Source organism: Struthio camelus, chromosome 16 (assembly GCF_040807025.1).
Source record: "Struthio camelus isolate bStrCam1 chromosome 16, bStrCam1.hap1, whole genome shotgun sequence".
Classification (NCBI taxonomy): domain Eukaryota; kingdom Metazoa; phylum Chordata; class Aves; order Struthioniformes; family Struthionidae; genus Struthio; species Struthio camelus.
In genome coordinates, this window is record NC_090957.1 from 17,686,070 (window position 1) to 17,710,409 (window position 24,340).

Sequence of the window (24,340 nt, forward strand, 5' to 3'; positions counted from 1 at the left end):
GTATTCTGAAAGTCCCTCTATGGCAGAGCAGCACGTCCAGAACAGAGACTAGCGCCTTGGATAGTTAGCCAAATTTCACAACAAAGCAATTTCACTCATTTCTTTATCCCTCCAAGCTTGTTTCAAGAAGTTCCCACCACTCTAGCTTTACCAAATGCTGAATCACTTGGATAATTCTAGTTGAGGGTGGCCAGATTCTGGCTGAGAGGGAAGAAGCCTCTGGCAGGAGAGTAGAGTAGACAGTAATGGAGATATTTAAATCTTTTTTTCCTCCTCAAAAAAAAAAAAAAACCCAAAATATTCTGGTAATGTTTACAAGGCAACATGAAAGATATGAGTCTGAACAGTAGGACTTGAGTTGTGAGGTAGAAGGTGGCCAAGTCAGTACTACGGGCCGTTTCTTAGTCAGAAGTGGTATTGCTTGCAGATCTTTGACTCTGGAGAAGAGACTATTGGCGGGAGAATCTATCTGAGGCATATGTCTTCTGATTGCTGTTTGCGTTCTGCCATGACCTGCATTTCTGGCTTGACTTTTGCTTTGAATTGCTTTGGGTATTAATTACTCCGTGCTTCCTATTTTGTCTACGCCTGTGTAGCTAATCCTTTTCCTTGAACTTAACCAATAGTCAGAGATAATCCTAGTCTGAAAGTGACTGGAGAAACATAACCGTTCACATATAATGTATGTTTTATCCTTGTTGATTTACACATGAACTGTCACATTGTCCTTTGTTAAATACACCACTATAAGATGATAACAATCTCTTTAAATATTACACAGCGTTAAATAACACAGGGTTAAATAACTTTTTTTAAATTTCCTTTCTCCTTTTGGCAAATGTTCCATTGTTTGGATTTTTTTTCTCATGAAAGAGCACGCCTGGGTGTGAGACAGCTCTAAGTGCCATCTGCTGGAGATCTGCTTCTCTCCCATCCCTGTAATGGGCCAAATTTGGAGAAGATGCAAATGGTGATGTGAGCATAAGTGCTCTGAAGCCATAAACCACAGGCTAGAGCAGGAAAAACAAAAAAGAGGGCTGAGAAGAAATTGAAGTTAACACCTTCACATGCCTTCACCAGGTCAGGATCCTTTGCTCACGCTTGCTGATGGAAGTGCTACCATTGCTTACATTTCCTACGCTGGTCCCCTCATCTTGCTTCCAAGAGGCATATTTTTGCTACAGGACAAAGTCATAGAAAGATCAAACTGCTTGTGAGCAAAACGTCATTGCAACTCCTACAATGTGCCAGCGTGGGTTAGAAAGAAGGAAGCTGGTCCCCAAGCAGGAGCTGTTGCTGAGCCAGTGTCCCTGCTCAGTAGACACAGGACTTTAAAGAGCAAATGCTCTCAGAGTTGAATAGCCTTTGGCAGCCTCAGGCAGTTTCCCTTACTTCAATGCATGGAGTTTGAGAGCAAGTTGGGCTTAATGGAGGTAATTTGTGCTGTGTCCCAGCAGGCAGGGTGAGGAAAGTAGTGGTAGAATCGTGTGGGGAGTGAGGCTTACCACTGCCCAGTGCGTGCATTCAGTGTCTGCTGCTGGACCTTCTTTTAAGATCAGCCACTGTACATGTGTGTGTGTGTGTGCATTAAGAGAAAAGGGTCAATATAATGCACAGAGTTTATACATGTAAAATCAGCATTTGAGTAACTTCATTGAGTGTTTACCCCTATGTCTCTCCTCGTTCACAGCTACCTGCATTCAGAGCGGAAGTTACCTGAAGGTATGTCACAAATTCCCACAAAGCATCCATGACCCTGCATGCATTAGGCCACGTTTACATTCATGTTTTGTCTACAGTTGCATCTGCCTAATTCACCTCTACTTGCAATGCAAATGAAACCCACAGCTGAATTCTTTGTTACTCTTTTATCTCCCTGCAGTTTTTCCCCAGCTCAGGATCCCCTGTAGTTGCTTTGCTGGGTAATCTGGGGAGCTGGTGCCTTTCCTGTCCTTTGGGGTTTTCCTGTCTCAGTGGTATGACACAAGCTCTGCTGTTGGCCTCTTGCGGTTTGAACATGAGTGCTATTTCCAAGTCTCTCACCTCAGTCCTAGGATTTTTTGCCACATCACTTCATACCTAAAGAAAGCAGTTATCAGCTCTGCCAAAAAAGGTTGTGTTTATGTTCAAATATCATCCCTACTGCTTTATCCAAGCTAAGCTTCCACCCAAATGTAGTCAGTATGGGAAAGATACCTGAAATCTGCACTGGCACAATGAAATGTTGAACTCTTTTACCTTTAAACTACAAGGCATCTCTGAGAAACTCTCTGCTTAAGTAGGGAACAGAAGGAAGCAGAGTGCGGAAGTAGGATGCTCCTGACCACCTCTTTCAGCTGCTATCCTTTCTCCATGCTCCTCAGTCCCAGAGCAGATCTGCAACCCTTATCTCTAGCAAACAGTGCATGGCTCAGGGAAGAATTTGTGGAACTCGTTTAAGCACAAAGCTGCAAGCTGTTTGGCCAGAGCATAGAAAGATGGCTCAACACCCAGTCACCCTCTTGCTCCCTCAGCAGTTATCCAGACTTTGTTTCTGCAACACTAATTGCCAAATCATTGTGGGATTTGGATATGTCACAGCAAGTCAGTTTTGATTCTCTGATGGTAGCAGGTTGCAGACCAAGATCTGGTGGAGAAAACGTGAGCCAAGATGGCAGAATCCCCTTTGACTTACTTTTGACTCTAGTCTCTTCAATTTCCCACCCTGTGAAACAGGAATATTAACGCCAAGCTCTCTCCCAGAACTTTCTCTTTGTGTAGCTTTGGAATGCAGCAAACAGCTGTATGTATGCTGCATGCAGTACAGAAAAAGAACAAGGAGCTGCAGTGGTAGATGTCACTGCTAGATGTCAGTCCTTATCTAGACTGAACCACCTTCATGTGCTATTCATGCTAGTTTGTTAGATACACTGTGATCCTGGGTAGGCCAAATGGGCTGTGCCTCAAATTGGCTCAGGTTTGAAACAGACCAATGTATAGGCAACATTTCCATTTCTGTAGCAGCATCAAGAGATTCCTGAAGCTATGTGAAAGCTTTGCTGTTCCGATTACATCACATCTGACATGACCTACAAACGCCAAAGGAACGGGGAGCTCCCATGCTGCTGCTTACACTAAGCCTTTCCAAATATAGTTCCAGTCTCATTGAAATTCCCGGTATTTATAATTTGATCTGGCAGGCGTGCAGGGCTGTGCATCAGAGGGGCTTAATGAAACAAGAGCGATGCTGGGATTGAGGCTGTCTGGATAGAGCTGAAAGGCATGTTCAGGCCACGGAAATGTCCTACTCTCCTGTTGGTAAGAGGGAACTATTTGCAGCTGAACCTATGTAAGCCCATGTGATAAGGGAATCCAGAGAAAATCTCTCTGCAAATGCAAAAGCCAGCTAAGCCTTGCATTGCCTCAGTGATATGCAAATGAGCACCCTAAATATCCTGCTTTGCTCTCTAATGCCTTTAGCCAGCATAAACACAACAGGCTTTTTATAATCTGTAATCAAGTTCCCCAGACCAGGCACAAGCACGTAGGCTTGTTTCAAGAAGCTGAGACAGCTGCTGGATATGCATCCACCCCTACTACTGGCCCCATCCAGCTATAACCAGCTCTCTTCCAGAAGAATCGGCATGCTAACGTCTGTCAGGAGCCTTTAGCACACATAGATCTACTAACAATCTCCTCATTCTAGGCATACTTGCTGCATAAGTGTTTTAGAAGTAGAAAGCCAAGTCGAATAGGCTGCAGGCTTCGTGCACTTCTATTCTAGGCCTAATCCACTAGCTATATTGATCTTGCCCTTTCTGCCAACCTAGAGAGGTTGTGTTACACTGTTAATCCCATCCTGCCCAGGTCACAGTCACAACAGGCTCTGAAAATCTTCACCTGCTGGTGTCACAAGAGTAGTCTCATCAATGGCAGCACTTCTCTTACCCTGGTTGGCAGGGAGCAGCTCGTTTCTCTGAACCCTTTTCCATCTCTCACTGGACTGTACATTCCTTCCCTGCTTCATTTCATCTCACGTTCCCTCGCAGGGCAGCTTTTACTGTCAGCATGCAGGGATCCCTGTCATGTCACTAACACAGAAGCCTCTTAGAGTGCTCTTCATTTTGTGAGGCTTGAATGTCCGTTGCCCAGCCTGATCTGACCGATTGGGGCCCAGGAGGTTAGACTGATTAATACTGAATTCACTTGCAGTCATTTTGGACCCCTGTTGCTAGGCTTTGGAGAACAAAGGGGGGTAGTTGCTTCATGAATTAATATTTCTTAAGAGAAAAAATGATGAGGGAAGGGAGAGTGCATTTTGTTAAGAGAGCAGCCCAGGCTTCAGAGCTGGGTGGTAGGTAACCCTACACCGGGCCTCACTACCCAGTCTTGCAAGTAGGAATCCGTATGGCAATGCCAGGGTCCATTAAGAGCCATCCGGGATAGGAAGGACCCACTGCATCATTTGCTCTAGCTCTGTCCTCCCTCATAAGGGCTGAAGTGCAAACAGGTGGCTGATAGAAATGCTGAGTACCAGAGCAAGGGCATCCATGTCAGTGTTTTCCTCTGCTGTGCCACAGTGCAGCACCATACAAACCCCTTTCTCTGAAACTACCCAGCAAGTATACTGGGTCTGCTGAGCTGCCCGGAGGATCTCTGCAGTGGAGGGGGGAAGGGAGCTCCCTCTCCATAGGCCTGCTCGTGGAACATCACGGCTTCAGGCTTTTCCTAGGTCTACATGCAGTAATGTGTGTGCACGCAATCTGCAGGCTTTGTTGGTGTGATGAAGAGAGTTGGCACATCCTGAAGTTAAAAAGAGCACAAGTTCACTTCTTGGAAACAAGAAGTGGCTTTAGTGGGAGTAGAAGAACTGTCAGGGCATTTCTGTGTGCAGCGGCAGCCCACTTGTTACTGTAGAGCATCCTTTGCAATAGCAAGCTGAAAACTTGTAGCAGCTAAACAGCAACAGCTCTGTGTCTGCCCTGCGTCAGGCAGAGCATGAGTGAGGTGGGGGCTGAGCCTCACAATCAGGAAGCGACACAGGCCATGCTGAACACACAGCTGCCTGAGCTCTGGCACGTCCAAGGGCCTCGCTGCAGGGAGCTTGGCACTGCCATCAGTCCTGCCAGATGGCATCGCACAGCTGGTGCTCTGCAGAGACAGGCATGACGACCTTGCAAGGGGATGGGCAACTGATGCTGCAGTAGGAAGGAAGTAGGGACATGGCACAGCACTGACATGGTTAAAAGACAGGAGGACCTTCAAGGCAGAGGTGCCAGAAGTGATCCTAACCTAGGTAGCACAGGCCAAGCGCTGCCTGCAGGGAACCGGACTGTAGTTCCCTGTGCCCTGCACAGCTGGAGCATGCCGCCATCTCCCGGCAGCTCCTGGCAGGGCTCATGAATTTCAGGAGGGCTTTTCCTCTTGCAGAGCACAAACTAATGTCTGTGTTTTTCTGGATGGAAGTGCCCTGTGATGTTCCTTGACACCTCTAACCCTGCCCGTTGCTGCCCACAGCAGGAGAAGATAACTTCTTCCAATGCCTATTCTGCTCTGTCCAGCCTGCTGGAGAGTGATGTTCCAGGGTCGATTCAGAATGACAACTAGAAGGGAAGGCATGGTCCTGGAGCCATCGGTGACACTAGGAGAAAGAGTTATTTTTGAGAGTGGAAAAGGATATTAAAATTGAGACAAATCCTGCATCCTTCTTTTAGTGGAGAGGTAGGAAAGAAAGGAACTGAAAGGTAAGGAGATGTGCTGGAGGGAGTCACTCAAGGCTGCCACTAGGAGAAAGTTGTTTTCGAGAGTGGAAAAGGATATTAAAATTGAGACAAATCCTGCATCCTTCTTTTAGTGGAGAGGTAGGAAAGAAAGGAACTGAAAGGTAAGGAGATGTGCTGGAGGGAGTCACTCAAGGCTGCCATGTCCTGCTATAGCTGGCTGTGGCTGGAAAAAAAGCAAGACTGGTCTTTGCAGGGAGATGAGTTAGTGTTACTGGGAAGAGGCAGGGGACACAAATCACTCATAAGGAGACTCATGGAGGATTGTCCTGTGTACAGCATCTGTTCCTGGGTTAAGTGTGTCACAGACTCCTGGCTGGGGAAAGAATGGTGATTGTAGGGTATCTTTGACTCTACCCATGCTCTACCTTGGAAACCTTTGGAGGTTTCTTCCTTTGCATTTCCAGGAAATTCATTCACCATAAAAGCAAGAAGTTTTGCTTTTCTACTCAGACCTGGTAGAGGCCAGATTGAAGAATCGTTATAAACCTGTTTAACTAATGTCCAAGGTAGAGAAGTTAGCAGCAGGTTGACTTTTTGCATCCTGGTGGGATGAGATTCTTGGGCAATGGCAGGTCGGCATAGACCTCAGCGTCTCTCTCACACAAACATACCTTGCATAGTTACTCTTTTAGGAACAGATTTTTGCTTCTTCCCCTGTTTGGGAGAATCTTTTACCCCAGGAGGACGCAAATCCTGCCTACATTTTAGAGCCAAGAGGTATTTCAATTCACTTTGTGCTCAGGATGTAACAGCTTAAGCAGTGTTAGACATGTGAGTACAGGGCTCACATACTAAAATGGTCCTGTGGCAGCCTTTGTAACAATTCAGCGTTGCTCTTTGTCTCTTCTATATAATTTCACTGTTTAAGGGCACACTGAAGAAAATATAATTGCAAATCTGACCATCTCCGTGACTTTGACCTCTTCTGTTGAACTTCAATAACAGTGCCTGAAGTGTGGAGCATAATCGCAGCAGCTTCCAAGCAGCTCCCATCAGAGCTAAAGCCTCTTAATGGGATCATCAGGAGCTCTGATATGAGCAGCAAAGGCAATTTAGCTATAAATTTTTAGCTATAAAAAATAGCAATTAACTTTTGAGTTCAAGGGGCTCTTTAAAACAGAAAACAAATGCACATCATCAGTAGAATCTTTACACGTATTCCTTTCATCTGTTCATTGTAAGCAGCTGAGTGATGAATTCTGGAACTCTTAAAGTGTAACTGCCTGGATGAGTTAATATTTGATATAGCCATTCCTGAATCTTGTAAATATTTTTTCTTTAGTTACACATTGGATAGAAAAGGGAAATCTCATTCTTGTAGATGAACCAGGGACCGCTATTTTAAATTTCCATTATATGATCTAGTGCCAGCATTCAGAGAGCCCTCCTGTGCTTTTCCCTTTGCACCTCTTGAATATGTAGGAATCATTTAAATCATAAGCCGTAGGAATCATTTAAATCATAAGCCAAAGAAACCTCTGTTATTCAGAACCAGTGTTGCCTTCCACAGACCACATACAGAGCAGGAAGCAGTACAAATGATCACAGACATGCATGGAGCACAAAGAGATCCTGGGGGAAGCATGACTAGAAGCTGTTCCCCTTTTGCATGAAAAGGATCTGCATGGGCAGCAATACAGAAGAGCCTGCAAAAACCTGATGAGTCCAGAGAGATGGACACCTTACGAGAATATAATTGTTTTGAAATCTTCATCTTCTTTCTCTATCTAGGATGCCATGTGCTCACACTTGAATCAGTAAATCTCTTCAGGAAGTACATCTCCCTCCTGGATGTGCCCATTTCCTGCTTCCTGTCCAGAGACGCACTCTTCATACTCACAGAGGAGGAAGCTGAACAAGCCAGGGTGAGATGTGTGGTACCTGCTGAACCTGTTTGAATAGCTCATCATCATTGTAAAGGCTTTAGTCAGAAGTTTTACATTCACAGAGAATGTTACAAATAATTGTGCACGTGGATTATAAATGTCACATATGGGCAATCTTCAGTAATTTATGAAACATCAATGGACAGGTTGCACCATGTGCTGTGTGGACGGCATGGCAGGGTTGAGAAGAGTTGCAGCTCAGAGATCTTAGGTAGTCAGTGTGCCCTGACTACCTAAGTTTTGCTTAGGTTTTACACTGTGTCCAGATTGTAAGATATATTTCAGAGGAGTCTGGATCCAGCATACAGTATTCTGAATGTGAGACTGACCTATCTCAGACTGATATGACTATGTATTAGGAACAGTGTCCTTGGATCACAGGTTTAACTAAAGATGGAGACAGCTTGTGTACTCATGATCCAAAGCTCTTAACAAGTTCCCTTCTCTACTGAGTATTTTTTTGATTATTTTACTGTGTGACATCTCACACATTTTGGTCCACAGTTTCCTATATAAAAATCTGATTAGATCCCCTTCCATAGCATGTAGATATTTGCCCAGCAAACAGTCCTGCTACTCCACAAACGACATGCCCAGAACTTTCCTGCTTTTGAGGCTACCAAAAGAAAGTGCTATGTATGGAAACTGTTCTGATAAAGGTACCATTATTCCTTTGTGCTTTTTATTCCTGGAATTTGACCTTTTTAAGCTGGTGCACTATAAATAGATTCACTGAAGTTTCAACTGGCAGTGTATGATCGGAAGCAGCATGCAAAGTGTTCTCAGATGCACACCTATCTAATTCCTGCTTCCCCAGCACGTGAACACCCAGACATGAGATCACATAGTGCGGAGGAGTTATGTGACAAGGAGTGTCGCAGCACCCATTTGCAGCTGGTAGTGTCCTGTCTAGCAGGACCCATGTGAACACTAGGCAGCACAGCACCAACCACGTAAGGGCCAGATAGGCTTCTCCTTGCCCTGTGGCCCTACAAAACAGGCAGCCTTCCACCCCTGACTGCTCCTTCCCTGCTTGCTGAAAACAGGCTGTCCCATAAATTGGTAGTGAGCCTCACAGGAGGCCTAAGAAGCTGTGCTAACATTAGGTTTGGAAGGTTCTTGTAAAGCTTTCTTAACTATTTTTCCTTCTAGAGAGCCATGCGGTGTCATCGCAGCCAGCTCCTCTGGTTTCGCCACCTCTACATGCTATTCTCACGTTACATGGTGATCAATTCACTCCACCTTCTGTAAACAGACAATACTCAACGCACCTTCAGGTATGAAAGAATGAGTCGAAAAAAAACTTTGCCAGGCCAAGCACTGAAGAAAGCTCACCTGTTAGGCACTCAAGAGGACAGGATTCTCTGCGTATAGCATTCTTTCAGACTGCAAACAACAGGCTGTATGAACTTCCTCCTGAATAACATGTTGCCTGATATTTTGAGAGATGAACAGGGTTCAACAGCTATTCTATTTTCTCACTGTAGAAGCTTAACTAGGATAAGAGATTTGGATTAACCTAATTAGGAGTCAAATGGTATTCTGCATGACATAAGATATGGCACAAACTGGCACAAACCAGGAAGAAATAGCTGCGAAGACTGCTTGACAAGCTCTACCTCTTACTTGGTGATTTTGTAAAAACCAAATATCAAGAGTGACTTTTCCAAGATCATGCCATCACCACAGATAAAACCAGGACCACAGGACCTGCATTAGTTGGTCAGGACTTTTAAAAGATGAATCTTTTGAATAAAACATCAGAAATGATGCAAATTTCTCTAATTGCACTGATTTTTGCTGCTTGCACTGCTTCTTTCAGCTACATTATGTTGCAGGCTTGACCTTCCCAGAGTGTCCCTCGTGAAACACTGGCATTTCTTCTTGCTTCAGAACATGGGGTTTGAGATCAACTCACAAGAGTCTCAACAGGATGTAAGAATGAGGCACAAGATAGCCAGACTGTAACTAAGTCTTTAACTGAATACATATAGGCGGAGATAAAAATTGCAAGAGATGTTTCAAAAGCTGTTCATTTTATCTAAAAGACAAATGCAGGGGTTAAAGATCCTCTCCCTTTATGTTTAAAGGTAAGTGGAGGAGATGCCAGCTCTCAGTGGTTTAATTTCTTAGTCTATACAGAGATTTTACTGGTGATTCTGGTTTTCACAGGGTCATACTGGAGCAAAGTCAGCGGTATTCAACATTTCTGTAGTGCTTGCACTCATTAATAAGGTGTGCTCACAACTGCAGGAGGCATCTTTCCTACATCTGCACAGGTAGTCACTGCATGGTCAAGATCAGATCCCAAATTCCCAGCTCCTGGTCTCTTGCTGTGCGTGCATCATCATCCCAAACACAGCAAACAATTTCCTGGTTGTACTAAAAGGACATGCCCATTGTTATAAAAGTATGACAGGATTGGATTCTGTTCCCTGGCCGTGAATCAGTGCCTAAGAGTATGCCTACTCAGCCTTCAGACCATGAGTAAGTCCAGGCTTAAGGAGAACAGTACTTAATCACATGCATAACTTCAGGGGCCCCTTTCTTGCACACAGTCAAGCACCTGTGTAAATGCTTTGCTGAACTTGAGCCCACTAAGCTCTTGCAAATCTCCTTTAACTCTAAATCCGTGGTAACTTCGTTGAAGTCAATGGAGAAAGACCAGTGTAAATGAGTATTATGTCCTAAGCAAGAGATTATCTTGTATAGGACAATTTTATAAGCCAGACTTGAAACACAGTTGGGAAATGTCCATACAAGCCAAGCATACAAGCCAATATTCGATTTTTTCTCACCTTTGCTCTGCATACTGCGATTTAAACTTCAGCACAGTTAAGAGGAAAGTACCAAAACAACAACCCTGGTGTGGCTTATGGAGTAGAGATAGTTTGAAAAGAAAGTCACAGATGGACAGGACAGGCAGCATACAAAGGTTTATTTAAGAAACAGAAAGCTGATAATGACAACAACAACGAAGAGACTGATTTTGCTAACCCTCACCACAGAAAGCCCAAACTACAGTTCCACGGCGATGCTCCACATTCAGCTGCTGGGAAGGCATGTCAGGGTTTTGACATGTCTCTGATGGTCTTATGTTCCTTCACTGCCTTCTCCCACTCCTTGCCATTGATATCCTCTATGACAATGCTGTGCACAGTGCCATCATCCAGGCAATGGGGAGCTATTCCTGAGGAAAGAGAGTAGATAGAAACCTGCTCTTCATAGCTAAAGATTGGGAGATGTCTGCACCACTCTGGACCGGCCATCTCAGGGGATGGTAAATCTGTTAGTCCAACTAACGCTACAAAGCTGAGGTACATAGATGAGAAACCTGTCGTGGGCAGACTCCCACAAGTCTTGGTACGATGTTTTCTTACAGAGGAGCCACAAGTTCAGGCTGCAGTTTCTAGATGTTCAGCACTTTAGGAACAAACTCTAAAGACACACCTTTCTGGCATGTTACCAGCCAATGGGGTCCTTATCCAGAGTTTGCTCGGTGGTCAATTTTGGTTACCACAATTTGTCAGGTTTCCTCTTTCTACCTACCGTAACCATCTGGATTAGAGCGAGGAGTATAAAAGCTCTGTACACCACAGGTCTTGCAGAACGTGTGCTGAGCACGATGTGTGTTGAAGGTGTATGTTGTCAGATTTTCAGCACCCTAAGCAGAAATGAAAAGCAGTGTAGGTTTTCTACATAAATTGATTTATTCATTGCTTTCTGTGGGCTAAGAAATGTAAAATTAAAAATACCACTTTCTGTTTCTTTATTTTAGATATAGAGTTCTGCAGTTGTGCTCCTTTTCTGAACATCTGTGCTCTGTACATACACGTGGCCGTCCCAGTCAAGCCTCAGAACTGCTAGAGCTTTAACTTCAGCTCATTGAATGGTAGGCCCTAACACGCCCACACCAAACGGCATAAGAGTCAACCATTTCTCCCCAACCAGCTGCAGGCAAGGCTAAGATAGAAGGCTGGGTGTCACTGGCATTTCTCAGGGTAACACTGGATCACATGGATTAGGTAATTCCTTTCTGTTTATGTTCCCCATGCTCTTACTGCATTCTTACTTTACCTTCAGCAGCTTGAAACGCGAAGCTGGGACGATGAAGTGTCTATTCTGTTTCTTTGTGCAAATGCTGCAACTGTAAAAGAGAAAGATGAAGGCTTTTCTAGAAGCGGTGGACAAATTGCAACAATCAGATCTACCATGGACCTCTTGACAACAGAAATTCCACTGACAGCTAAAATGGCTCCTGGCTAACATCACAGAGGTAAGTAGCAAGAGCAGACGCACGATATCAGTAGCATGTTTGGTTAAGCACACCCGTGGAACAGACTCTACCCAGGTACACAGATAAGGCATTCACTAAACATTATATGCCATTTTTTCTTCACATAGACAACTTTCAACAGACGTATCAAGGACAAACTGTAGCCCTGAGAAATCAGTTTAATCTTTCAGACCAAAGTTTGCCAACTTTGCCTACATTAATTACTTTGCAAACAAGAAAATAATAATCAGCCCTTACACATGAGATAGAAGCAAACCAGTTATAGGCAAAAGGATGGCTGTTGAACACTACTGCAGTTTGAAGCACATGTGGTCAGAGATTTAGCATTTACCTGGGAAGATCACATTTTTTAAAAAAGGATTGATGTGTTTTGAGCGCACTGCTCAGCACCTGTAGTCATTAGATCTCTCTTTCTCACTTTCTGCACGAGCATGGATGTTAAACCTGAAGTCCTGCTCAGAGAACCAGCACCTGAAATCACCAGCGCTGATCCCATGCTGGGTGTGGACATGATTAGAAACATACCCTTTGGAAACGGGTCAGAGGATGTTCTGCCATTGTATTATGTATCCTTAGCTCTAAGGCACTAGAAAGACATCTGAGCTTTATTTGTATATTAGAGTAGGAAACCAAAAAATACTCACTTGCAGTTAAAAACATGCAGATCTGGTGATGCCCAGACCTCAAAGCGGACAGCTCCGCAGTGGCAGCCTCCTGTGTGTTTGATCAAACCTCTGTATTCACTGGAGAGGGAAAGAACAGAAGAAGACAGAGGTTTTGTGGTCACGCATTTCTTGTTGGCCAAGAAAGCTTTAAGGCTATACAGTACATCATTACTCAGTTTTGCCATGAGCATTTGGAATACACCAGAAAATGCATCCACTCTAATAACATGGCCAGACTGAGAGAGAGAATGCCTTTTGTCCTCTGCAGTAATTGCATTTCTAGTTTAATTAAAACTGTGGGAAGAAAAGAAGAGCTACAGTTCAGGTAGTGTATACTGCAATTGCAATGCAAAACATAACGCCCCTACTGCCACAGTTCAGGTCAAAAAGCTGACCCAGGCTACGGCATTTTCAGTGAACAACAGTACATAGAAATGAGTGGTATTATTACAAAACAACACTCTTGGAACTGGGAACTGAATTTTCCCACAATTCTGCTATGCCTGCTCCAGCATTACTAATATTCCTGCATTTTAAAAGCTGGGAACAGCAGAGATAAGGGGAGTCTATAAAATATCTGAGGTACATTTAATTTTGCATTTTAAATTTTGCAGAGGAACTTCATGAGCCTGGGCTTCTCCCTCTCCCCTAGGACTCCTCCATAGCAACTTAGCAGAATCAATATGCTAGGTTAAGTGCAAACTGCAAAGGAAAATCCTTTTCTTTTCGTATTTTCACTGTCACGGACAATTACAGATTACAGGCCAGTAATGAAGTGCTGTGCACTGGAAAGAGCACAAGAGACGGGCAGAGGTTCAGAAGCTCAGCCTGGCACATCGCGCGCTGTGCCAGCAACAAGGGCATTTTGAGGGCAGAACCCTAAAACACAGGAAGCTTCAGCATAACCCCCCACTTTTCCCATTTGAGGGGGGGCACCCGCCTTGTCCGCAGCTCTGCAGGAAGCTGCGTGCACAAGCGGGAAGGAGCCGCCGGGCAGGCGGCGGGCCGGGAGCTGCGGCGAGCGCCCGGCCCCTACTCACTAGGCGTCCAGCAGCAGCCGCGCCGCTTCCTCGCAGCTCACCCGGTGCCGCTCCTGGAAGGCGGCCCAGCGCTCGCTCTGCGCCCCCAGCTCCCAGGGGCCGCGGCCGGGGGGCAGCGCTCGCTCCCCCTGCCCAGCCGGGGGGTCGCCCGCCTTCTTCTCCCGACCCCGCCGGCTCCCGCCCGGGGGGGGCCCCGCAGCCGCGGCGCCGCCCCGCCGGGACCGCCGCGCAGCGCCCGCCTCGGCTCGCCCCATGCGGCCGCGCCGCACCGCACCGCTCCGCGCAGTGCTGCGCCGCCAGGGGGCGCCGCAGAGCCGCGGCCGCCTGCGGGGCTCCAGCGCCGGCCCGGCCCCGCCGCGGGAGGGGCGCCGGCCTCGGGGCCGCGGTGGGAAAGTCACGGCCCCCCCGCCCTGAGCCGCATCTCCCCGGAGGCAAGCAGGCTTCTTGCTCCCTGGCCACCCTGCGCTCTGCTGGGCAATTCCACCCGCGTCTGACGGAGACACCGTTACCGCGAAGGCACGACGCTTCTGCAGAGGGAAACCACCCAAATCGGGGCCCAGCCCAGGCTTCTGGGGCAGCAGATGACCAGGGATCCATCGCATCCAGGGCCCCCCACCCTGGTCTCACCCACCACCCAGATGCACAGGAAGAAGATGCAGGTGCGAGCTGCAGATCTGCAGGAGGTCAAATTCAGTACATCTCCTGGCTTGCACAATAGCTTGTAAGGGTAGAAATGCCAGTTATCTAGCATTCTACAAGCGTTAGCAAAAGCTGTTTCCATCAATTATAAATACAGTGCCTCACATATTGAAGGATGTCAAGGTGCTTTGCAGACTTCAGGTGCTCTTCAAAGTATATGGCTTCACACCCCTGCTATGCACCCACCTTTGCTTAGAAACATGGCTGCTTTTTAACAGTACTGCCATGTATCAGTAGGCACCTTCAGAAGTGTGTTTGGTCCCTTTCTTTCCAGGGGTTTGAAATCACTGCAGCTGCCTTCCAGAGAAATATGTTCTAACGCGATGCCCACTAGACAACTTTTCACAAATGCTGGGGCCAAAGTCTTAAAGTAAAAAAGGAAAACAATTAAGATGATAGTCTATACCAATAATTTTTTTATAAAGCTTAGAAGAATGTGAAAGCACCTCTTTTGTGGTAAAAAAATCTATAAAAGCTTATTCTCGAACATCTGAAAGACAAAGCTATTCCTCAATTAAAACCTGTCAATGCAGGGCAGAGGTATAAGAACTTGGTGTCCAAGTCATATTTGGTAGGAAAAGAAAGTCACTGTGAAGCCGAATCTTTGTGGTCAATGTTGTAAGAGTGGAATTTTATTTCACCAGAGTTATAACCTCAATCAAAAACTTGTATTTTCAGTAGGTCTTAATGTCTTCCCTTAAAGAAGGGAAACAGAGAAAGAAGTAAACAAGCTGCCAGTCTGGTAGTGGGTAGAAGGGGTACTGGAGGGTCATTTCTCCTGACCTACGATGACATCTTGGCCATGAATACAGCAAAGCAACTGGGCAATGATGAAACAACTATCAGCCTGCTCTGACCTGGAAAACAGCTTTGAAAATGTGTGACTGCAGTGTGTAGGCTGCCGCCTGAGATGGCACACGGCAGGACTGGCATAACAACCCCATGGCTCAGCATCTCCCTTCTCTAATGATCAGAAAGGGTACTGAGTTACAATTTCCTGTTATTCCTCATGAGAAGCTCTGTGCTGGTTACTCATCCTAATGGAACCATTTTAAATACGCTCTATGTGACAAATTCTGGCCCATGCCAGAACGTCCATCTGTAGCTCCCAATCTGAGCCACTCCCAGACCTTCTTTAGTCACGCTAGATTTCGCGTTAGTCACCTTATGTTCCGGGAGGAAAAGTCATGGAGGCAAAACTGGAGACTGTGAACTGAAATAGAGTCTGTGTGTGGTTTACAGCACGGCTTCATTTGCCTTTAATGCAGGTGCAGCCTGCAGCAGTTGCAGGTTTCAGCCTGCAGTGGTCTGTCCTTTTCTAAGGACTGCACTCAACTGAAAGTCGGAACAAATTTTAGCGGCTGGTTACTGATCAGTTCACACCAATTGCCTCCCCTTTGCTGTACAGGAGCCACTGGCACTTGTACACTCTCAAAAGGGGTTCCAGCATGAAAACTAGAGTGAAAATGCAATCTGTGTAATATCTGGGAGCCTGTCACTCTCTGCTCCACTCCACAAATAGTTCACCATATTATAAGTGTAGAAACTGTTTTGAGAAGCCAAATGCTGTTCTCCGATGAAGTTTCAAGACAAAGAACTGCAAGGCCGGCTGGAAGAGCTAGAGGTAGTCTTACTTCAGAAGGCCATAGTAAAAAATATTTTCTCCTTTTTGTCCTTTTTTACTACAGAGCACTCTTAAAGCTTCAAAACTGGATCTCACATAAATAAGCGATGTGTCTAGTAATGGTGTGTTTTGCAGCTACTCTGACTGCAAGTCCTAAATCTCATTGGTTTCACACTGTATTGTCAGTGTACCTGGGCATCAAGCGTTCCCCAGTGCCCAAAGAATTCACCTTTCACTTGCTTCCAAATCTGATGCAGTATTTGCCCAAATATTAGTAGAAGCCAAAAGCTTGATGAAGAACGTTTGCTCTTAGGCTTCAGAGACAAAATGGAGAAGGAATTACTGTTTTCGAAAGATGATGAGAAGAACAAGGGGAAGAAAATTCCAGTAAATTACTGTTTATTCCCTAGCTGTCTTGTGATATTCAAAGTTCAGGGCCCTTGACAGCTGACGTGTTTCAGTGTTGAAGTACAAAGGTACTTTTCTGTGCCATCCCCACTCTGCTTGTGTAACAGTGACTCAGCTCTGCAGATCTGGCCTGCAGTCTGCGTTGAGATTCTGCCTGTAAGGGCATTTTCACTGCAGAAGCACCGAAAGCAGCTATGTGTTTGTAGGCTAAAGAGAAATTAGGAAGTGTGGATATTGTCTTTTTATCTAACAAGCAAGGAACTAAAAGTAATGTATAGCTAACACCATACTTAAAAGAATTAGGGTACTTAACAGGACACAGTTTGTGCAGCAGAGAAAAGCGTCAATCCTTGGGTTCTAGTCTTTAATATTTTGGAGGGGAAAGCATTCGGGGCAGTCTGCTCACCATCAAGGGATCCAAGGTGGATCTGAAAAATACGGAGACAAAATATAGGCCACAAGTATCATCTCTGGGCCAATGGAGAGAGGCTATAAAGAATAGCTTGGGCAGTATTTGTTCTTGTTCACTAGGTAGTGAGGTTCTATTGAAATAGATATACTTTATTAATAACGATTAAAAGCATTCTAGGTCTTATTCCTTCTTTCTGTTTTTTCAAGGTGCTTTTTTCCTATCCTGCTGAAAAACCTCACTGCAGAAACTACGTGCTAAATTGGTACAGACGCAGAGAACATGAACAAAGAGACTTCCTTCACTGCAGTGCAAATTGGATCAGATCCAAAAGACTCACAAGCAGGAGATGGACCAGGCTGAGAAGATGCAGACAAGTAATTTTTAGAATAGAACTAGTTATTAGTTGTAGCTTTCACTGGCATAACATGCAGAAACAAACCTGTGAATTTAGGTTAATGGTGCCTTTATAAAATGGCCTTTAATTTTCCTTAAATCAGAAGCATACAGAGTTGCTAAATGTTGTTTTCTAAACACTTTAAACCCAAAGGAGATAAACTATGTTTGTTTTCTGCAAATCTACTTTAAGAGCTTTTTTTTTTTTTTTTTTTAGAAGAAAGAAGTATAGAGCAGATGATTCTAAGCATGTCTCAAAACCAGCAGTCCCAGCTTATCTAGCATAAGCGTGATTGGTTACCATTTCTTTCGTTCTTTTTCTGCTGATCTAATTTCTCATTACAATTCTTTAGGCACTCTTAAACTTAACCTGTGCAGATATTTCTTAAATATCCCACATTGGCAAAATTTGTCCTAGCAGTGATACGAGTGCTGGCATAATTAGTCACACAGCTAGGTTTTCTTTCCTCTAGGTCATCTAGACCTATTCAGAACGTGCCCAAGCATGTTTACAGTGGCAGCATAGATCTTCAAACGAAGCTCTATCCCATGTGTCCTGCAAAGTCAAACTGTGATTTAAACTAGCAGGGGGATACATGAGCATTGCCTAGTCTTCTAATTTTACTACAAATCTGAGTGTCTATTTGTTTTTCTTAAGTCTACAGCTCCTAAAGTTAGTAGCTAAATTTAAAAACTTTGTTAGTTTAAGGTATTTTTAGCATTAGACTTAAAGCAAACAAGAACTCGGAGAGTTGCCTTTTTTTGGTAAACTCATGATATAAAAAACAATCTCATGGTGCTTTGAATTGTGACTCATATTTTTGTAACCCTTGAGCCTGGCAGTACAAGGACAAGCAGTAACACGTGACAGCTGAATTTGTCTTGTGGCTGGAACTTCAGCAAAGACTAGGCCTTATTACTGTGTTACAGGCTTGGGGAAGAGGAGTGCGTGTTAAAAATATTATTTTATCTTCACAACTGTAAATAGGTAAATATAATTATCATGTGTCATACACAGTGAGAGAGACCTAAGGCAAATGTGAGTGATATTATGAGATAGGAATATACGTTGTTTTTCCCTTTGGCAAGTAGTCCTATAATAATCTGAGGAAAAGAACTGAACTTTCTACACGCATTCAAATCCTCTGACTGGCTGCCTGTCCCAAGTTAAACCCTTGTAGCTAAAGATAAATAGATTGCTTCATTTGACATTGCCCATGCAGAAGTGATATGCTGTTGCTAAGACATTAGTGTACATATAAACAAGGCCAACAGCTTGTGTTCCAGAATGTACAAATTTATTGGAAACATTTATTGTGACCCCCGCTTCTCTTCTGAAAGTAGGTTGCTTTGTACTACTGCCCAATGACCTACTTTTGAAACCACTCAGCAAGGAATATGTGTTCCCAGCCGAAGGCCCCATGCCCTGGCAAATGCTGGAACCACCTGTGCAGTCAGACCAGTCACAGGATCTGGATTTCTGTTTTTCAGCTTTGCATTTATTTATATACAATTCACAGTCAGCTGCTTGACCATTATTATTCACCTAGAACTGCTGGAGGAAGGCGAATATATATGTTAAATACGTATGTTTTGTACAACCACAACAGTTAGCACAACACTTAAGGACAAACAGATCTCCTTTGTCTGTATCAAATTCAGGTAGTAGAACATTTTCTGAAGAAAAATATTTTCTGAGGTAAAGCTCAAATTCTGCCATGGATGAAATCACACGGCCTTCACTTCCAGTTTGGGAGGTTGTTCTGTACATGTAACACAGGAAAACGAGGCAGAATCTGGCCCATGGTGCATATACACAGCCTTTTGACTTTTTAAAAAAAACCTTTCAGTTTGATAATAAGTATCATTAAAGTACTATAAAAAAATCTTTGCAAACATGGTGTGTGTAACACTTGGAGCACATGAGTTTACCACAGAGGAAAAAAAAAAAAAAAAAGGAGCAGGAAAAGAAGTGTTTTCGTAAGGCCTCTATATCTGCCTGCAAGCAAAAATGGTGGTCTCTGTACAGGCGTGTAGATAGCCACTGCAGATTAATAGTTTGGGGAATTAAATGAATTCAATCAGTGGAGGTTAAAAAACGCTAACGGTGGCCTGTGTAGTGTCGTTTGCAGGCTGTGGAGATTAGTTTAATGCTGCTAGACCCTAGAGTTGTGTGCACAAAGCCTAATTCTTTGTTTAGCAATTTTGACAGCAGGATAATGAAGGAAAATAATAGGGCTTTTTGTGTGGACTTGACAAATTTCATCCATAATTATTTTTAAAATGGAATCTGCATTCAATGTGAGCATGCTGCTGCCTGTGCTTGTTTTGAGTAATGACATTTCCCTGAAGAATGAATTTTTCAAAAGCCATTAATAATAACAAATTTAAAGAACTGCCCATCATAGACCCCATCTTCCCAGGACTTTATTTTAATCTGTTGATTTGAATACTTAAACAGAAAATGAACAACAATAGTGAAAGCAGTTTAGTCATAGGTTTTAGCTATATTTAGAAAAAATAGAGAGAGGCTCCTGTGTTTTCTGGTTTGCACATAAAAGCACAAAAAAAAAAGAAAGAGAGAGAAATTTATCCTCCTCCTTAATATTTCCTCCAGCTCTCTTAAGCACTGCGCTTCCCTGAGCTCTAGAGGGGAGATTAAAAAACAAACAGAAGGAAATGCACAGTAAAATTCTTAATACAAGTCTGATGTGCTCAAACCTGCGCCGTCAGATCAGCCTGCGCTTAATCTCCAGTGTGACAGATCTGGCCTTTCACATTTTTAAACGTTACTTTTATTTAACTCGCACCCCTCCTTTCATGACTCGAAGGTATCGTGGGGCTGGAGGAAGAAGGTTCCCTGGCACACTGCGTGAGGTGCGCAGCATACCCAGGCTAGCCTCGGGTCAAACATTTAGCCACTTTGGCACTATGCAAACAAAATGAGCCTATTTGAAACATTGAGCAAAACTGGCAGCACAAAGAAAACAAATGTAATACTGCTTAAATCTCCAATTTGGCCTGAACGTATGTAGCTGAATAGTATTTCAGAGGTTGGCTATTGCCGTAGAACTATCTCTGAACTTTTCCGGTTAGCGTTTTCCTCTTTTCTTCCTGTTTTTACATTGTGAACAATGATTGTTTTGGATGATTTTCCCTCCTCCCCCCCTTTTCACTGTCAACTGGGAGGTCCTAACAGACGCAAGCCTTGTTATGGGAAAGAAAACCAAAGCTTTTGTTAATCAAGGGAAACACATACAATGTATAACTTTGTGTTCAATCCTGCTCTTCGCCTGCCTGCTTTGGAGTAGAGGATTTACCAGCAAGTTCATTTGGGTTCACTGAAGGAACTTGTACCAACTTAAGCGGTACCACATGAAAACCTTTTAGGATTTTGCATACTGCAGATGTAACATGAGGAGTTAAAAGCCAATTTGAAAGGTATAATAAAGCTTAATTAACATGAAAGGCATTTGCACATCAGCCCACAGGATGAAGTTGTTCCCAATCAGAGCTTCCTGTTCCGAAAACAGGTAAACAGCCATTTGAATTTCGAATATCTGCATTTCATCAGAGGCTTGCTTTGCAGCCTCATGCTAACAAATTAAGTTGTCAGCCTGCTGAAAGTGGTTTAAAGGGCAGTTTGGGAAAGGGGCTGCATGACTAGAGGCAGGCAGCAAGAGCCACAAACTCTTGACTCATTTCTGACTAACATCATTTTCCAGCTTGCTAACTCATTTCTGCTCTTCCTGGCCTTTCTTCACAGCCATGTAAAACAAGGCTAGCCCTACAAACTATTTCAGGGCCCAGAAGTAAATATTCCACACTACATTTCCCTGGGGAAGCGGGGAAAATGCTCTGGTAACTCTGTGGGTCACCACACAGAGCGCACCAAGGGCAATTCATCTTTCTCTAGGGCACCTTCACCCACCCCTCCTTCCAAGCTCTTCCCTAAGCACTGCCTGGGGCTGGGACATGACCTAAAGAAACCGTCCCCGTCCCCGAACCAGTCCCAGTCCCGACAGGGTCCGAGCGCTTCCCCCCACCACACACAACGCACCTCCCCACCCCCACCCAGGTCCCGCAAAGCGAGCGCGCATGCGCACACCACCTTCGCTTGGCTGAAATCTGCCCCCGCAAGGCGGCCCACCTTAGCAACAGGGCTTACCTCACTGTCCACCAATCAGCGCCCAGCAGCACCCGAATCTTCCAGACTTTTCCGCACAGCTCCTCTTCCCTCCTCCGCCCGCTCCCCCGATCAACCAATCAATGCCCGCTTTTCCTGCTTCTGCACCAATCACCTGCAAGTGCCTCCAAAATCCCGCCTGCCATCCGCAAACTTCCTATGTTTCTAATCGCCCTCTCACCGCACCTCGAAATCCATCCGCACCACAAAAATTTCTCGTTTTTCGGGGGTCTGAGTTCTCACACGAAAGATCTGAGATCCCTTTGTCCTTTTGAAGACAGATCAGAGTAGGCCAAGGCGAGTATACTTCACGGAGGTGGTCTTTTACTTGGGACTACTTTGAGCGGCGGAGGGACACATTCCTTTACAGGAGGCGGAAAGTGTCTGACGCGAACCGTATAAATAGGGGTGGAGCTGCGTCACCTAGGCAGATAACAGTTGCAGGAAGACGAGCGTGGTGGGTGAGCGAGCAAGTCCCAGGGCCGGAGACGTGAGTCGAGTGGTGGGAAGGTGTTGGGGGGGGGGAAGACTGGAAATGAAACGATATTGTGCCTTTTTTGGGAGGAGGGGGAAGAGAGATAGAAAAGGGGGGTGGGTATTTGTTGGGCAGTATTTTTGGGTGCCTCAGAGGTCTATGCAGAGCCTTCTGTTTGCCTGAATGCTACTGTTGAAGGCTGAGGAGAAATAAATGATTTTTTTTCCCATACAGACAGAGTAGTAGTAGCGTGAAATAGAGCAGATCATCGTTGTTTTCTGACTCGGAAATAGGCTGCTGAGTCACCCACTTGAGGGGAAGTGGGGCAGTGCCGCTGTTGCGAGGTGCCTCTGTGAGGTCCTGCAGGAGCTTCAAGGGGTGGGGGAGGTGGTGGTGCCTTGCTCCACCGCAATTGCTGCGGGGGGGGGGGGGGGAGGAGCAGAAGGAGATGTAGTACCCGGGAGCTGGTGATCTGCAGGGAGATGATGTAAGGGAGGGCAATAGCTCTGTTTTTAGAAATGGTTGTATAAGGGGACAAACATAGCAGCCTGTGGCTTGAAGGGAGTAATTTTTTTAAGAGCAAAAAAACAGGAGAGTAGCTGTAGAAGTGGTTGAGTTAACAAATGTTCATTTTAAACAGTATTGCATACTATTTTTTGAGAGGTGGCAGAAAAAATTGCTTTATTTCAAGTGATTAAAGGTCATGTGATTGTTTATTTCACAAGCTAATTGAGGCTGGAAATTCTATATGTTTTGTAGTTCAACATGCAGATCTTTGTGAAGACCCTGACTGGCAAGACCATCACCCTGGAGGTTGAGCCCAGTGACACCATTGAGAATGTCAAGGCCAAGATCCAGGACAAGGAAGGCATTCCCCCTGACCAGCAGAGGCTGATCTTTGCTGGCAAGCAGCTGGAAGATGGGCGCACCCTGTCTGACTACAACATCCAGAAGGAGTCCACCCTGCACCTTGTGCTGCGCCTGAGGGGTGGCATGCAGATCTTTGTGAAGACCCTGACTGGCAAGACCATCACCCTGGAGGTTGAGCCCAGTGACACCATTGAGAATGTCAAGGCCAAGATCCAGGACAAGGAAGGCATTCCCCCCGACCAGCAGAGGCTGATCTTTGCTGGCAAGCAGCTGGAAGATGGGCGCACCCTGTCTGACTACAACATCCAGAAGGAGTCCACCCTGCACCTTGTGCTGCGCCTGAGGGGTGGCATGCAGATCTTTGTGAAGACCCTGACTGGCAAGACCATCACCCTGGAGGTTGAGCCCAGTGACACCATTGAGAATGTCAAGGCCAAGATCCAGGACAAGGAAGGCATTCCCCCCGACCAGCAGAGGCTGATCTTTGCTGGCAAGCAGCTGGAAGATGGGCGCACCCTGTCTGACTACAACATCCAGAAGGAGTCCACCCTGCACCTTGTGCTGCGCCTGAGGGGTGGCATGCAGATCTTTGTGAAGACCCTGACTGGCAAGACCATCACCCTGGAGGTTGAGCCCAGTGACACCATTGAGAATGTCAAGGCCAAGATCCAGGACAAGGAAGGCATTCCCCCCGACCAGCAGAGGCTGATCTTTGCTGGCAAGCAGCTGGAAGATGGGCGCACCCTGTCTGACTACAACATCCAGAAGGAGTCCACCCTGCACCTTGTGCTGCGCCTGAGGGGTGGCATGCAGATCTTTGTGAAGACCCTGACTGGCAAGACCATCACCCTGGAGGTTGAGCCCAGTGACACCATTGAGAATGTCAAGGCCAAGATCCAGGACAAGGAAGGCATTCCCCCCGACCAGCAGAGGCTGATCTTTGCTGGCAAGCAGCTGGAAGATGGGCGCACCCTGTCTGACTACAACATCCAGAAGGAGTCCACCCTGCACCTTGTGCTGCGCCTGAGAGGTGGCATGCAGATCTTTGTGAAGACCCTGACTGGCAAGACCATCACCCTGGAGGTTGAGCCCAGTGACACCATTGAGAATGTCAAGGCCAAGATCCAGGACAAGGAAGGCATTCCCCCCGACCAGCAGAGGCTGATCTTTGCTGGCAAGCAGCTGGAAGATGGGCGCACCCTGTCTGACTACAACATCCAGAAGGAGTCCACCCTGCACCTTGTGCTGCGCCTGAGGGGTGGCTGTTAGTTATTGTGTATCTTGCTTGGCAAGATTGCCAATAGCATTTGTTTTTTGCACTGTAGTCCTTTAATGTCTTAAGTTAAATGCAAAGTTAATGCAAGCTTAAGTAACTGCTGAACTGTCTGTTTAAATGCTAATAAAGTTTTCTGTTGCACATTAATTTGTAGTCTGTCTCAGTTCAAGCTAGTAAAGCTGGTATACTTCAATTACATGCCTGTTGTGGCTTTCTTCTATGGCAATTTAAGCCTCTTAGGTTGTGTAATGAGGATATTGTGGATGAAACAGATGTGGATTAAGGCCTTATTTTAAGTGCTAGTTTCATGCTATTTCCTTTTCCCAGGACCTAAGAACAAAATCCTG

General features: G+C 45.3%; 3 protein-coding genes across 3 annotated transcripts in view; 2 read left to right on the forward strand and 1 right to left on the reverse strand.

The window, feature by feature from the left end:
- The window catches only part of PIGL (phosphatidylinositol glycan anchor biosynthesis class L), a 63,211-nt gene extending 53,793 nt beyond the window's left edge, over positions 1–9,418 (forward strand). Inside the window, exons 5-7 of the mRNA XM_068910428.1 lie at positions 1,691–1,722; positions 7,494–7,627; positions 8,801–9,418. Coding sequence (XP_068766529.1) covers positions 1,691–1,722; positions 7,494–7,627; positions 8,801–8,899 — 265 coding nt within the window. The 3' untranslated portion in view covers positions 8,900–9,418. The remainder of the gene's footprint in view (positions 1–1,690; positions 1,723–7,493; positions 7,628–8,800) is intronic.
- A 1,151-nt stretch (positions 9,419–10,569) lies between these two features.
- On the reverse strand, positions 10,570–13,904 carry CENPV (centromere protein V). The gene is made up of 5 exons (XM_068910429.1): positions 13,651–13,904; positions 12,590–12,688; positions 11,726–11,795; positions 11,198–11,312; positions 10,570–10,838 (listed from the first exon to the last, which is right to left on the reverse strand). Exons 1-5 carry the CDS (start codon positions 13,902–13,904, stop codon positions 10,714–10,716), a joined length of 663 nt encoding a protein of 220 aa, XP_068766530.1. The 3' UTR covers positions 10,570–10,713.
- Positions 13,905–21,723: 7,819 nt separating this feature from the next.
- UBB (ubiquitin B) lies at positions 21,724–24,140 on the forward strand. Its single transcript, XM_009672974.2, has 2 exons — positions 21,724–21,862; positions 22,607–24,140. Exon 2 carries the CDS (start codon positions 22,613–22,615, stop codon positions 23,984–23,986), a length of 1,374 nt encoding a protein of 457 aa, XP_009671269.2. The 5' UTR covers positions 21,724–21,862; positions 22,607–22,612; the 3' UTR covers positions 23,987–24,140.
- Positions 24,141–24,340: the final 200 nt, after the last annotated feature.

Coding starts and splice junctions, on each gene's coding strand:
- CENPV (XM_068910429.1), bottom strand. CDS start 13,904: ATGGGGCGAGCCGAGGCGGGCGCTGCGCGGCGGTCCCGGCGGGGCGGC. Junction 12,689..13,650: donor CGGCTGCTGCTGGACGCCTA/GTGAGTAGGGGC, acceptor TTCCCTCTCCAG/TGAATACAGAGGTTTGATCA. Junction 11,796..12,589: donor CTGCATGTTTTTAACTGCAA/GTGAGTATTTTT, acceptor TCTCTTTTACAG/TTGCAGCATTTGCACAAAGA.
- UBB (XM_009672974.2), top strand. CDS start 22,613: ATGCAGATCTTTGTGAAGACCCTGACTGGCAAGACCATCACCCTGGAG.